This window comes from Patiria miniata, unplaced genomic scaffold (assembly GCF_015706575.1).
Source record: "Patiria miniata isolate m_02_andy unplaced genomic scaffold, ASM1570657v1 HiC_scaffold_5, whole genome shotgun sequence".
Lineage (NCBI taxonomy): Eukaryota > Metazoa > Echinodermata > Asteroidea > Valvatida > Asterinidae > Patiria > Patiria miniata.
In genome coordinates, this window is record NW_024037072.1 from 21,934,075 (window position 1) to 21,950,147 (window position 16,073).

At 41.3% G+C, this 16,073-nt stretch overlaps 1 protein-coding gene across 1 annotated transcript in view; it reads right to left on the reverse strand.

Moving 5' to 3' along the window:
* Nucleotides 1-793: 793 nt before the first annotated feature.
* Nucleotides 794-16,073, reverse strand: part of LOC119740268 (multidrug resistance-associated protein 7-like) — a 72,530-nt gene continuing 57,250 nt past the window's right edge. Inside the window, exons 12-19 of the mRNA XM_038215529.1 lie at nucleotides 15,673-15,874; nucleotides 12,710-12,925; nucleotides 11,569-11,696; nucleotides 9,889-10,058; nucleotides 8,290-8,450; nucleotides 6,992-7,245; nucleotides 5,591-5,834; nucleotides 794-3,009 (exon numbers count right to left, since the gene is read on the reverse strand). Coding sequence (XP_038071457.1) covers nucleotides 2,743-3,009; nucleotides 5,591-5,834; nucleotides 6,992-7,245; nucleotides 8,290-8,450; nucleotides 9,889-10,058; nucleotides 11,569-11,696; nucleotides 12,710-12,925; nucleotides 15,673-15,874 — 1,642 coding nt within the window. The 3' untranslated portion in view covers nucleotides 794-2,742. The remainder of the gene's footprint in view (nucleotides 3,010-5,590; nucleotides 5,835-6,991; nucleotides 7,246-8,289; nucleotides 8,451-9,888; nucleotides 10,059-11,568; nucleotides 11,697-12,709; nucleotides 12,926-15,672; nucleotides 15,875-16,073) is intronic.

A 16,073-nucleotide genomic window follows, 5' to 3' on the forward strand; every position in this document is an offset into this window, starting at 1 on the left:
AGAACAAAATCAAGCAACACGTTCTCAAAACCCCCACAGTCGGTACCCAAAGCGATAGTGGAAACACCCCGCTAGACTACAGGATTATGAAGTCTAATTCCCGCCAATAAAAGGTCAAGAAAATCTCCAAATGGTTGTGGCAAGGGCGCCACCTATCGGCAACACATGAAAAACTCAAAAACTTCTAACTGGTTCCCGGTCCACTGGTGCCAAACGTTTCACAATGGATGTCCAGCGGCTAACACCGCGCTGCATAGCAACCACGAACACACATAATCACGTGCACGAAACCTAATGGTGAAATATGCGGTGAACGTACGAACGTGTACGTACATACATGTACTGTACGTGTCAACATCACCTCCTGCATTCTCTATCCACCGGTTATCCACCAGTTATCCACCGGTTATCATTTTTCCGCCACTGTGTTTGAAATAAGCCTAGATCATGCCAGGTGGAACCAAGGCGGCGACCACCATTGTCGTGATACAAACCACGGGCAGGCAAGGAGAGGGAATACCCCGACCGAAAACGAGGACAACAACCGGACACCACACCACACCACACAAACACAAGAAACAAAGGAAGGAGCAGAACAGCAGCAGCAGATTCTTGATGTGTTGCAAAGGCTCCTGACAGTTAAATGTTATATTTAAAATGTCTGCATGATTTATAGATCCAAGACAAAATAAATCCCCAAATCCCCAAACAATGGGGAAAATGTAGAAAAAAAAAAGGAATTATACAGTTGAAATGTATTTACATTTCTTTCTTCCTGTTTGTTTTTTCCTTCCACAAATGCAGGTAAACAGGATGTGCTGACCTTCAAAAAAACAAATTCCCCGAAGTCCTTAGTTACGTTTCCTGCCTCAATGAAAGAGTAGCACTTATCGAGACCAAAGTCTTCAATGAGCGTGGCAAGGCAAGAAAAAAAGCGACTCAATTGTTCAAGCAAATATAAACAAAAACCTGATTTAGTAAATACAAATTATTAAACATGCATGGTATTTGTATGTTAGGATGTAGCAAACACTGTGTTTTATTTTGATATCAACGAGGACTTTCCGGAAAGGAACGACTGGCTTTGGTGCAGGGATGGTCTCCATCTCAGCAATGACTACAAATCACCGATGTACAAATTATTTCTGCTGTAATTGTGGAGAGGAGTCATGCCCAAGGAAGCACCAAGTGCCAACTGATCAGGGCACAGTCAGGAGCCTCAGTCTAAACATTTGGTCCCATGGAACTGATTTCTAGCCTGAAACAGACATACCAGTTGGTTTGGTTGGTGGTAATGTAGTGGAGAACTGTTGTGTAGATGGCATTTAGACCCATGGACAAAGTGTTTGCTGGATATCACAGGTGACTCTGACAGTTTCTTCCGACGTCTGGGAACGAAGTTACATACATCCCCTGGGTGATTAATAAACTGGCACTGTAGGGGAGGTCAGACACCATACTTGGGGTGGACAGAAGTTCATGACTTGTAGACATAGGATTCCTTGCTGATATCAACTAGAATGCGAAACCACGGATAGCAGGCTTCATATATAAGTGACGACAAGCCATGCTAACAAATGTGAATAGGTGACCTAAAAGATGGCCTAAATCAAGTTGATGTCAATTCTAGCAAAAGAGAAAATAGCATAGGAGACATAGCACCTACTTCAGGGCCCAGATTGCTTATCGGTGCTTCCACAACTGCCTCTGAACAAAACAGAAGATGTTCAATTAGAGGGTTATTAATATGCTAAGTGATCGTCCACTGTACATATCAGAAAAACTGAAAGGGATGCATACTGAAACAAGAATGACCGGAAACTGGTATATCTTTACACGAAGGATTAACGGCCCTGAATTTAAAAACATATCAACTTTGGACTTTCAGAGCTAGCTATTGCGTGCAAAAACACTCATGGAAAATACAGGGGTGCATCTCCACAATAGAGGTGGAAAAAACGGATCTATGACTTTTTTTAATGAAACACTGTACCGGGGGAGATGTAAATTTTAATATGGAATTTTGTCCTTCCTCGTCGACTCGAATAAAATACTTCAGGCATTGCTGACCTGACCAATGAAAAAGCTACAATGACACAGTTTCACTTTCACATAAAATTGGGAATATATTTCGAAAGACCCTTTTTTAACTTGCAAAGTTTTGTTTGGTGAAACCCTTATTAATGAAAGATAAAATGGATTCTCATTCAAGAAATTAAAAGTAAACATTTTCCTTTAAATGTATTAAAATTTCCATTGTTCACTGAATCTAATCAATGTATAAAATTGCAAACACAAGAATGGTCCACTGTTTAAACAGTTGCTAAACCCTTTGATGCCAGATGACGGCTATAGACGCAGCTCGATGAAAGCAGATAATCTGGGGGACTGCTGTAGCCGCATTCCTGCTGCATAGCCGCATTCATTCATAGACAATGGCCGAATGCCTGCATGTACACATTCCACTCACAGTGCAGCTGTCCGTGGCCGAACAATACGGGCGTAAAGGGTTAATATAATCCCATTATTTTGTTTACATTGTATTACATTATCAAACGGTAATACCCGGATACAAGTGGTGCCCTAATTGCTTTTAGAATGATTGAAGTTATTTTGACAATTTCATGAATAGAAAAATACAGCATTATAAGAATCTGATACAAATTCTTGGGTGGATATTCAAAGGAAAATAAAATACTGTAACTGTAATATTTTACTGACCCTGAGTATTGGATCCTTGTATTATACAAACCTATCAGCTGAATTAGAACCGCTATTAACAAGGCCATAAAACACTGAGGTAGGATCTTCTAGAAGTTCCCCTGGGCTGGCCAGCTCAGCCACCCGGCCAGCACTCATGACCAGCACCCGGTCACTGTCCATGATGGTGTCCAGTCGGTGAGCGATGGTCAGTACGGTGCTGGACGCAAACTCCTGCCGGATGGTCTGCTGGAGGAGGCGATCCGTTGCCATGTCCACGCTGGCCGTGGCTTCATCAATACACAGGACCTAGGGCAGACAGAGAGGGGATAGAGAGGATTATGGAAAATGCATGCCTGACTCGGCAAGAACCAGGGTCTTTCCATACCAGTACAGTAAACTCCGGCTAAACCGACGTCGTACAACTCGTCAAATCGCTCAAGTCAGCCGTCTGAATAAAGTCCCGATTGTCCCTTATGCATTTCCATTGAATTTTTTATTTCTAAGTCGGCTTTTATAAGTCGCCATTTCGCTCAAGTCGTCGTGTTACTGTCAGTCCCCTTTCCATAAAAAGCATTACAAAATCCTTTGCATAAGTCGGCATTCAACAAATCACGCATTGGCATCGACTTCCTGTACTGCGGTTCTAGTCTCGAGTGAAAAGTGGTTTGGCACGGATCATGATCGCTGAATGTATGGGTGTCGAAAAAGGGTGTCCTACTGCATACATCGCATATGCATCGTGAGCATATCAATACCAATACCCCCTCTAGTCTATATGCATGCGCTCTGTCCATTTTGGGGGTCGTCTTATTGAATGACTAGTGCTGCAGTCAATGCGTGCATGGTATACATTGTATACCGCGACCACGAACGCATTTAATTCGTTACTTTGCACGTACATATGCGTCGTGGTCTCCACTATCAATACTCCAAACGTGATGATACAATTTGAGGATTATTTTGCTGGATTCAACTCAAGCATTAAGGAGATAAACCAGGGTAAATCAAAGCCAATTAGCGCAATGAATCTTGTGTGCAAAAGGCCATTCATGAAAGTTGGCAAAATGACGACTTACAGCAGATGTCGGCATTCGCCTAAGTCGTCACAAATTCTCGGGTCTCGAGAATTCCGACTTTGCCGGAGTTTACTGTATTTCATTGTTATCTTTTATCCAGCCCACTGTAACAGTATCTGGTAAATCCCGTCAAGCAAATGGCCAAAACCACAGGTGGCCAGTGACAAACTCTGGATGTACATTTGTACGTGTTCTACATAACCCCTGAGGACCGACACACAACGGGAGAACAACAGATCCTTTTAGTCCTCGGGCGTTGGGTCTTTTGTTCAAAACAGTCCTCGGTAGTAGGTTTGTGTGCTTAGTCTATGGTAGAATGTTATATTTAAAGACAAAGGGAAACACAACAAAGCATTGTCCTTAGGAGTATAGTAAAACAAGAGGGTGTGTCTGTACAAACAGTCGTGTTTTACTATACTCTCAAGGGCAATGCTTTGTGTTTCCCTTTGTCCCTGTAAAATAACACTCTCCCTTAGACTAAGCACACAACCGTATGATGGAGGACCCTTTTCAACAAAGGACCCAAAGCCTGATAGGACTGAAAGGATCTGTTGTTCTCCCTTTGTGTGTCAGTCCTCGGGGGTTATGTAGAACCATGGAGGAAGGAATAGACGTACACACATACACCATGTATGCACACTGCAGGTGTGGATATAGATTCCCACAATTCAGAATTTCCATTGTTCATGCACCATTTTCAACAATTACAAAAATAATAGATGATTTCATTACTTGATAAAACAAATATTACATTGGCTGTTAAATTTTTGAAAATCTGCATGTATTAAAAAGATATAGGCATGTCCCACACATCATTCAGTCTAGGATACTAATCGTTCCCTGCTGCTGTTGGGCATTCATCCGGTACTAAATTCCCCCAAGGGGATTACAGCTTGAGATAAGAGAGGCTTGAAATCCTGGTACCAACTCCGGCGAAAACCCGAATATAAGCCCTATACTTGGGTATTAGTGGGGAGTGTGTGGCTTAGTGGTTAGGGTTCGTGACTCATGATCAGAGGATCTGGGGTTCGAATCGAGCTGCTGGTCATATGTTGTGTCCTTGGGCAAGCCACTTCACCCCCACTTGCCCCTCTCCACCCAGGAGTATAAATGGGTACCAGCATCACCGGCATTAACTGGGGAGTAACCTGCGATGGACTAGCATCCCATCCAGGGGGAGTAGAAATATTCTCAGTCGTTTCATGCTACTGAAACCGGAGATAAACGCCGGCCTGATGAGCTCGCGACAGACTTTACTTTACTACTTTACTCGGGTATTCTGGTATAAGAGGATTCACGGCATGACAAGTTGGTTCAACTTTTCCAGACAAATGCCTTGTAAATTATATTATTCAGATTCGGAGAATAATGAGACATGCCTGCTGTTGACAGGATGGTCTAGTGTAAGGGCCATTTTGTCCTGCCTGTATATCAAACAATCTTTCAGAATAAACTGTGACTGGATTGATGGGAAACCTAAGAGGAAATGTGTTACAGAATTATTTGCATTAGATTGGGGGAATAGTTTAAAAGTAAGCTTTGTCTGAATTCTGCCATCACAAAACATCTGTGAATCCATCTCCAACCCTTCTCTTAAAACAGAAGCATCAAATCCTTCAAATTCCAACACTGTGCAGTACTCAATCAAAATTGGGGCGTCTTAAGGCAGTTGATTGTAATGCACAGTGCTGAGCCCATCAACATACTGCCAAACCAGGTGCTGACTAGGGCAGTTTTGCGACAGTTCATAGTTCATTCTAACTGAATCAAATGAAATCACTTTGTTACTTTCTCTCCATTTCACTTCTCACCTTAGCACCGGTCAGCATGGCTCTGGCTAAGCACACCAGCTGTCTTTGACCAACTGAAAACTTGCGGCCTTTCTCCCCGGCTTGAGCCTCTAAACCTCCCAGGCTCTGAACCGCAGACTTCAGGTGACATTTCTCCAGCACTGACCAGAGATCAGCATCTGAGAATTGTCCCGTTGGGTCCAGGTTTTCCTTGATTGAGCCGATGAAGAGGAAGGGATCTTGGGGTATGATGGCAAGCTTGGATCTGACATTAGGAGAAAGAAAAAAAGAAGAAGTTGTAACACAAGGGTATACATACATCATAGAGCTATATTAAATTACTAGAGCGCTTACTTCGTGTACAAAGTAATGCCTGCTGGGTGCATCCATGTTTGTGCACAAACCTATGGAGACCTAGAAATTTTGTAAGGCTTTTGTACGGTCATTTGCATATCTGCGTTTGTATTCCATACCGGTGCGTTATCAAAGCCAGTACGCCAAAACCGAAACGCATGATCAGCAAATGAGCGTGTCATGTTGCTCTACGCAAACAGCGCATCGCGTGCGCGTATTTGCTGCAGATGCTTTTTGCCGTCACGTTTTTTTAACCGTCAATGACACGCTTAAGTTGTTTGCGTATGTTCTTCTTTCGCGTTGCATGTAGAGTACACTTTCAAAATTCAATCCATCTAATTTCATTATGTTCTACGAACACGTACATGAATTCAAAATGTCTGCGCCCAGGACGGCTTCAAAGCGTCTCCGCGTGCAGAATGACGAGTTAGCACTCTGGTAGTTTAATATAGCTCTATGACATACATCAACTCTTATGCGTAGTGGCCATCTAGGAGGTTGTTACGGTAGTTGTTCCTTTGATTAAGTGTACAAGTTACTTTGATTGGGAATGACTTCTTAGAGGGTGCAGACCAGTAAATTGGTCTGAAATTGCCTACGCCGGCCAAATCACGATTTGCATGCCCTCAAAATCTTCAGTATTTGAGCATGCTGTGGGCCATGAACTTGAGGGTTTGTAAAAAATTTGGGTGGAAGCCGTGCATAGGATTGGGAACTTGCAGTTCTGTGTAATTTGGATGTAATTTGGACCCTAAAAGTGCTCTATTTTGCAATGGAGTGTAGGCATCGTTTTTCAAAATGGCGATGGGCTTCAGGACTATTTTCAGGGGTGATCATCTTCAGATGGAAATCTCTCCTAAAAGTCATCAGTTGACCCCCCGAAAATTGAAAAGAAAATGAAAGATGATGAAATAAGCTTTAATTTGATGTGTGTCTCGAACTCCTTGGAGAGTTGTGAGTATTTTTCCCGAATTTCTGAAGTGGGAGCATTTACCATTGGGGTCTATGGAAGTTTATTTACTGGTCTGCTACCTTCACAGCAGAGTCTGGTGTCCAATCTCCTCTTACCTGAGCTCCTCCAGCGACAAGTGTGCTGAATCGACTCCATCGACAGTCACCTGACCACCTTGTATTTCCACCATTCTAAACAGGACCAGTAATAGTGACGACTTCCCAGATCCTGTCCTTCCCACAATGCCAAGCTTCTCTGAGGGTTGTATGTCAAAGGTCACTCCATCCAGCGCATTCGGGAGGTTTGGTCGATAGGCAAAGGAGATATTCTTGAAGGACACTTGACCATGCTGGGGCCAGGAAGGTGGTGCCTATGTGTAAACATGAGGAATTACGCTATCATAAATAAAACTAGCAATAACAGCAAATGTGAATCCAAACTTCAGGATTGAGCTGAGAGTCTTCAGTGAGAATACTCAGGTTTTGGAATTGAGTGGCCCTTATTTTACTTGTTGCTATTGTTATGATAATGATAATGACGTGCTTATATCTAGCGCTTTATACCGAGGGAGCTAAAGCCCTTCACAATTATTACACCTGTTCATCAGGACACGATGCCATTTTTCTGCAGCAGCTCAAGATAAGCGCAACCTGATCTTTACCCTCACAGGTAACCATTCATACTCCTGGGTGGAGAGAGGCAATTGTAGTAAAGTGTCTTGCCCGTGAACACAAGCACCATGTTCCCTGTAAGGGTTCGAACTCACGTACCACAGCACATGAGTCTAACATGGTGCATCATGGAAGACTCTATGAAAAACACTACATGTACATGTACTTCAAGCAAGTCCAATTAACTGCACTGCAAAACGTCTTTGCGTTTAAGTTTGCAAACGTTTAGCAAATATTTGAAGAACCGTTTAAACTTTTATACGTTTAGCCATTTACAAAGGTTGACACTTGCCCATTATGTCTGCAGATCGGCATGATTGACAAGATAAATCAACAATGTCAGTCATTAAAAAATCTTTGAAGTTTTTGAAACTTAACAATGTGTACCGCTAACGTAATCAAGTACTGTGGTGCTTATAAGGTTTTGTAAATTAAATAGGTTTGAAAACATCGTTAATTACTTGTGCTATGTAGGTTTAACTCAAATCGCGTGAACGCAGGTCCCTTTTTTATAATGCAGGTTTCCTTTAAATGTTTTGGAAAAATTTATAAACGGATTTAAAATTGTTTTCATTTAAACCTTCAATTGGTAAACGTCACATCCTTACCTCACACTAGAACTCTTGTGAGATATCACAATGTGCCATTTTATACCTCTTATGCCTGGAGTCCAAAGACTTTTTATGCTATTATATGCATGACTCACAGGTATAACAGGTGTCCTGACCACACAATCAATTTACCTTGTACATTCCATGCTGCTGCTCCGTGGGTAGGCCTGTGATATACTGCTGAGCTCTCTCCATACTGACCATGTTCTTCTCTGTGTCAGTGAAAGTTGTGATCATGGATTGAAGCAAGGAGCTAATGGACAGGGTGTAAGAGATGGCCAACCCAACCAAACCTGCACAGAAACACACATAATTCATAAAATTCTCTGAATGAGTGTGCAGCCATTTTCCGACAAACATTGTGCATGCATAATTAACCAGTTCGCACCGGGATTATTTTGACAAGAATGGAATGAGGCGCAGGATTACTTTACACTCGACCTCAAGCCAGCGGGTCGCTGACGCAGCCTCGCTCCCTGCGTGTTTATCTGTCATCCGTTCCTAATACCGCAAAACCTTTGTGTGTATACACGTCATCCGGCGCGAACTGGTTAATATTGTATCCCGAGTGTGATTCAATTCGCACTTTGGCAATCCCTCTGGGGTGTTATATCATGCTCATGCTATTTTTCTGTTTGCGTAAGTTTCTTTGCCTAGCTTACTTGTTTCTTATCTTCGTTTGTCAATTTACTTGTTTTGTATTAACTTCACTAGATTGTGTGTGTTTTACATGTTCCCTGTAAAAAATGAATGAAAAATCCCATATAGAACTTTTAATTTCTACTGAGGTTTTCTTTTCAAGAATCACTCTTAAAAAAAAACATTCCTCTTCGGAACATAAAATCTATTTACACCATATGTCAACCTCTGTTTGAACTGAATAACAGGTGAAGCAAGTAGGGTATCCCATATAATACATGAGTATCATAAGGGTAAAAATTATCTGAAATGATGTCGGTAATGAACCAAAAGTGTGTAATTGTTACACTTCGACTATAACTCCATTGGAACTTTTGTTGGGAGTCTTCAGTGATTCCACATAATTTACATCAAGACAAGAATCAGTACATGTACATTTGTACCTAAAACTAAGGGGCATCCAGTCTTGTGTAAAGTATATTGGCCTTGCTCTAACCTTCCTCATAAAATCCTCCCAAACCTGTTGATGGATATTGAAGTACATTGTGTCTGGGAGTGTTCAGGTTAAAGCCAGAGGCCATCATTTGCAGCTATCCAAAAAGTAAAAGATAGTAAGGGGACTAAACTCCCAGTGACATTATTCTTTCTGGCAAGCTGTCATATTGAAGAAATCAACAAAAGAAGGCCCGTAGGAAATTCCAATTAGTAGTTCGTTTTGTTATTCGGCGAAGCACGCGCAAGCATTGGCACGACGCACACGCGCGCGCGGTTGCTTTAATTCGTCTGATCAGTGCGCGATATCGCGTAGCTGCAATCGGCTCAGTGAGAATGTGTCTCGGATGCTGAATTCAGGCCCAATTTAAAACATGATTCAGCAACTTTTGATTTGAAATTGAGATCCTAGAATGCTGTTTTTCTCGGAATATACAGCTAAAGCTGAGCTGAAACTCCATCAGGTTAGTTGTTCAGTGCCCTTCTTTACATCTTGAGCATTTTTGTTGCTTCAAACGAACAAAATGCACAAATTACAAATGATGGACTATACCTTTAATATAATCTTCCCAGCCCATTAGGCTTATCATCAGTGCGTACCTGGACTAACGGTCTGAAATCTATGCTCCAAGACAGATATAACTGCTACAGCAGTAATGATCCCAACGCCTAGCATCTGCAGGCAGACTGACAGCCAGCATGTCACGGCAAAGCTGCAGAAACGCACCCTCTGATTGGTCTCCAACTTGGAGGCATTCTCCAAACGAAACCTGAAGGTCAACAAAAACAAAAACAAACAATGATTTGAAATATGTGACCTGTCACCACGAAATGAGCTCAAATTGAAAATTGCCTTTTTGCAGTACAGTGGGGTAAAGCCAAAATATGAAGGGGCCGGTGGTTGATTTTTTGTTTTTAGGTTAAACCTTATACCTTTTTCCAATTTCTTTGTTCCATCAAACATCTAAAAACCTATTTTCATCTCATTTATTAGTTGACTGTTCAGTTACTGTAACACAACTGCAAAATATTTAAATGCCATTTTCTCAGGAATCCGTATTACAACTTCAAGTAAGTAGGTGGTCTATATTTCCGCTAGTGAACTCGGTACCCCTTAATGTTGTATAGCTCTTGTTCTGCAGAATCCGGATACATAAATATCTCAACTCTTAAAAAGTGCGACTTGAAGCAACGACTGGTCACTCACATATACCTCGGTACAAAACAACAATGCGACTTGAGTAGGAAGGTTATCTGCTTATTATTTTTTTCAACAAACATCAGTGTCAAGCAAACATACCATCTTCGATCTCCACTGACCACATCTGAAAGTGTCGCACATGTATATCCATCGAAAATAGCTAAATGGAATGGACTTGATATTCCACTTCCAAATTCTGTTACACGTGATTGGTTGTTAGATCCCACATACTTCGAATGTACAGTAAACTCCGGCTAAGTCGGCACTCTCGGGACCCAAGAATTTGTGACGACTTACGCGAATGCCGACATCTGCTGTAAGTCGTCATTTTGCCGACTTACATGAATGGCCTTATTGCACACATGATTCATTGCACTAATTGGCTTCGATTTTATCTGGTTTATCTTTTTAATGCTTGAGTAGAATCCAGCAAATTAATCCTCAAATTGTATCATCACGTTTGGGGTATTGATAGTGGAGATCACTAACGACCGTAATGTACGTGCACATTAACAAATAAAATGCGTGCGTGGTCCGGAATATATCACGCGCGCATTGACAGCAGCACCAGTCATTCAATAAGACGACCCCCAAAATGGACAGAGCGCATGCGTACAGCCTAGAGGTATTGATATGCTCATGATACATGCGATGTACATTGCATGCAGTATATTAGTAGGACACCCTTTTGCGACACCGATGCTTGGAACAGGAACAGAACAGGAAGTCGATGCCAATGTGTGATTTGTTGAATGCCGACTTACACTTGGGATTTTGTAATGCTTTTTATGGAAAGGGGACCGAGAACAACACGACGACTTGAGCGAAATGGCTACTTATACCAGCCGACTTAGAAATAAAAAAAATTCAATGGAAATGCATTACGGACAATCGGGACTTAAGTCAGACGGCCGACTTGAGCGATTTGACAAGTTTTACGATGTTGGTTTAGCCGGAGTTTACTGTACATCAACAGGGCCAGAGATAACTGCAAAGTTCTAAATCTGAAGGCAGGACAGCACGTCCCAGATATATTGCAGGAAAAATAACAGAAACCTTCCTGTTTTTGGGTGACCTACCTTTCAGTGGCTCTCAGTGCCCTGATGGTTGGCAGCCCTGCCAAGGTCTCTGAGAAGTGGGCATAGACTGGAGACATTGTCACACTTTCAATCCTCCTCAATTCACGAGAAGTCTTCCTGTAGTAGTTCTGATGAACAAACAAAGGTAAGTAATGATGAAGTGATGTATCAACAAAATAATTAGTTTCCAATTTATTGCGGGAAAAAATGAAACTAGGCATTTTTTTGACATTCTGCCATTCTATTCAACAAAAAAGACCGAACAGTTATATTGTTAAAGTAGCCAACAGACCTCAACTTTGAGTCCGATATTACAATTTCCATGTTGTTGTCTCCACAACAAAACTTTGTATCACTAAGCCTCCATTCGCTGTGAACTGTGGCTACAAATTATTGTTATTATTAGTATTTATTATAAGTACTATTTGTTTAGTGCCACATGTTTGCAGCCAGAAAGCTGAATTGCACAGTGGTTGCAGAAAATAAAAAGGAGACAAATTTGTTGAAATTAAGATAAGACACATCAAGCACACTTGTGTATGTACATTGTGTAAAATAATGCAATAACAACATTTGACCCCCCCCCCCAAAAAAAATAGAGTAATAATAAAACACACAGAGATCACAATATTACAAACAGTTAGCAGAAACGAATGACTACAAATACTGAACATAACATAAAAATTAGGAGCGGCGATAACCAGAAGAGTATAGGCATGCAACTGGGATTTCAGGAAAAAAAACAAGGAAACTCATATCCATACAAGACTTTGTACAGTATTTTTCAATTTGTAATGGCATTCATGAGAAGTAAACAACAAGGAAATCAGTGAATCCGAGGAAAAGTTGCATGCCTGGCACTGAGGAGCCCCCTCCCCAGGTTATAGCATATATACAGATTGGCTAAAATTAAGATTAGACACATCAGGTGGGTTGGCATATACAAAATAATTGGTGTAAGCTGACATTAAGATGGAAATATTTTGTGCACAAGTCTATGGGAATGTCCCCAAATAACCTTAATAATAAATATTACTAACAGGTCTCACAAAATAACAATGATATTCATAAGCATAAGAAATATTTGTAAAAATGTTACAACAAAAGACAAAACTTGATCAAGAGGGTTTTTATTTGGTACCTGGATGTAGATGTAGAGTATAAACATTGGGAGCAGCACGATGGCAAACCAGGGCAGACCATAACAGACTAAAGCAAAGGCTCCCACTGTGCTGAAGAGAGATGCCAGGAAGATGTTGAAGACAAACGGGAGATCGTTGTCGATGGTGTAAACGTCAGAGGAGAAACGATTGATGATGCGGCCAATGGGCGTCGTGTCAAAGAAAGAGACAGGGGCCTGCAATGAAAGTATCGCAGTAAACGGTTCAAATAAGGTAGTCTATAGACTACGTCAATGATTTTTCCACATCTCAACGATTATGTTTCATGAGTTCATCCCATGTATTCATCCCATGTATGGTGTAAAATTGATAAACAGACTTGATGCAAATATGACCTGCTCTGCAAAAATGACTCAACTCACTTGTTGAGATAGTTTTTTAGATGTCAATATTTAATCCTTTTAAGTTCTGGGTAAATTTTGAAAAGCTTTATCATGAAAACCAGACAAAATGAATCAAAAGTTGACTGGTGATTCATTTTCTGAACACGTGTTGAGATAGTTGGGTGAAACAAGGTATGTTCATGGTATATTCGCAGACAGGAACTGGAGAAAAAAGTTGGGCGATCCCCTGACTCCACTCCTACGCACATGTTTAAAGTAGTTTGTTTTTACCTCGTCTGACATTAAAATAATTGACAAAAGATCGGACACTGTTCAGGACAACTCAAACACTAGACAATACTTGAAAATCCCGAAGTCTTGAAATCACAAGATCAGAGATGCCACAGGGTCTGCTTGAAAAAAAAGGAACTGGGTCTGCTTCAAAAAAAACCGGAACTTTTGTGTGTGTGAAAAAGCCACTCCGTGTCCGACACAAAGTCCCTGTTGCCATCTTTATCTTGTAGCCAAGCCAAGTTCTGTTTATTTTTAAATTTTGCTTCTATGGCCTTTAAAGCTGTTGGTTCGTTCAATCACTTTGACTTTTTCCATATTCCTAATATTTATTCTGCCTACCCAAATTTCCAACGTAATATTCGACACGAAACATGCACGATTCCACAACACTGCTGTCGGTGTACATGATCCTTGCACTACGCGATGGGCTCAACGAAAACATGGTTGGTACCCGCATTTTTTGTATTCACATAAATCACTGCGATCGGAAACCACCGATAGCTGAAATGATAGACTTGATTTTCAGGCTGAATGCTATGTGTGCTTAGCACACAACACGCCCGCACGCGGTGAAGCACGCGCGAGGCGCCGTTGTATACTGCGTGCAAGTACATGTATGTTGGCCGCTTGTATCGCACACAGGCTCGGCAACAACATACACAATGACTGTGTTTAAGACTTCTTCAACGAACAATGTTGTGCCATGCGTGCGCCTAAATGTACTAAATCGAGGTAAAAATCAACGCATTTCCACAGTTTTTCTTCTCTTTTTCTGGTTAATTTGACAGCCGGAAAAACCGGAATTTTGTGAGATTTTTTTTAAAAAACAGAATTCCGGTTAAAACCGGAAAAGTGGCATCTCTGCAAGATGTATCTGCTGGGTGATTTTACAAATCAATGTCTTAATTTTCAAAAGTTTCTTCATAGCAGTTTTTTTTAGCTGCTGGACATGCTGGAAGGCAGCTTAACAAGTCATCCTGTGTCTCTGTTCCTCAGTTAGTTAGTTAGTTAGTTAGTTAATAGTTATTTTGTTAGTAACACACGTTGACATTGTCTACTGCTCCTACATATTTTGACCGATTTCAACCAAACTTTGTCAAAAGTGTCAGTAGCCCAGCCCCAACATGTCACATGACCAAACTGGTGTCGGGTCACTGGGGTCAAAAACCTGAGTTTTTAACTCAAAACACTACTCCTTCCAGCAATAACATGGCACAATCACATGACTCGTGCATGAACACGCATTCGTTGGCCCGCAGCTTCCGAGATCCGATCGAGCTTGTTTTTGAAATCAAATAAACCAAAATAAACCAAAAAACACTTTCGTTCTCAGGCTGTGCTCCGTGGTCATATATGGGTCGATGTGGCCGGCAGCCATAGGCGCCTTTACGTGCCAGCGGCCCGACCACGTTGTAGCCGCGTCCTTCGCAATTCAGCATACCAGCTGCGAGTAAGGATGATTAGCCTCCCAAATTATTATTATTATATCATAAAATGAAACAAAGGCACAAGTCCTTTTAAAGGAACAGTGATGTGCTCATACTGGTTTATGGCTTCTGACGAGCGCCCCTTGAACAAAGACAATGACAAATTGGGATACCACCAACATGGGGCTGGACAGCTCAGTTGGTAGAGCACCTCTATGGTATTCCTGGTTCAAATCCTGCTACAACTCTTTGTTCAAACATATAGGTATTATACAGGGTGGATAAAAAAAACCAAAACCGAGATATCATTGCTTATTGGAACAGAAGTTAGGCACATGTGAATCAAAGGATGATATCCTCTGTTAGGGTTGAATCTCCTCTTTAAAATGACACCCTGGTCATGTCATTACATTCACGGTTGACTGAGCAGTGAGCAATTTTATGAAAGGGTCTATTTAGAGACTTGCGCCACTTTTCATGGTGAGATCTCTTTTTTCCCATTGGCAACCATAGACTTTCACTCTGTGACAAATGACACAACAAAAACCACAATGGAAAAAGTGGCGCAGTTCTCTAAATAGACCCTTTCATAAAATTGGTCACTGCTCAGTCAACCGTGAATGTAAGGACATGATCAGGGTGTCATTTTAAAGAGGAGATTCAATCCTAACAGAGGATATCTCCATTTGATTCACATGTGCCCTACTTCTGTTTCAAAAAGCAATAATATCTCGGTTTCGTTTTTTTTTTTTATCCACCCTGTATATACCTAGCCAAATTCCATTAGATGAAAACTGACTTAAACAGGATTTAGACTTTCAAACTTAATATAATCCACTTCAATTTGCTTCAGTTGATTTCCGATATTCTTTTTTTTACCTTAAAAATGCTGGCCAAGAGTTTCTTGTGCACGACTCTGGTAGCACACAGGCCGCCATAAGCAAACAGGAAGGCTCTGAACAAAGTGAAGATGCTGTTTGCTCCTACTATGCCACCATAGATGCCCAGGTAGAATACAAGATTGTCACCGCTAGTCAGGTTCGTCCTGGTCCAAGGAAGTTCCATAACACTATTCCGTTCCCTTGTAGGCAAGTAGAGGAAAAAGAGTTAGGTAAACTGGAGTTTTGTAAGCGACAAATTAGTTTTAAAAATCTTGGAAAGTGGCAAATATATGCACTACTACCCGCTCACTCGGTAACACAGCATGTAGAAAGGACTTGAACATATTGCAAATGTCCCTTTAGGCGCCCCCCCCCCCAAAAAAAGTCTCCGGTTTCTGG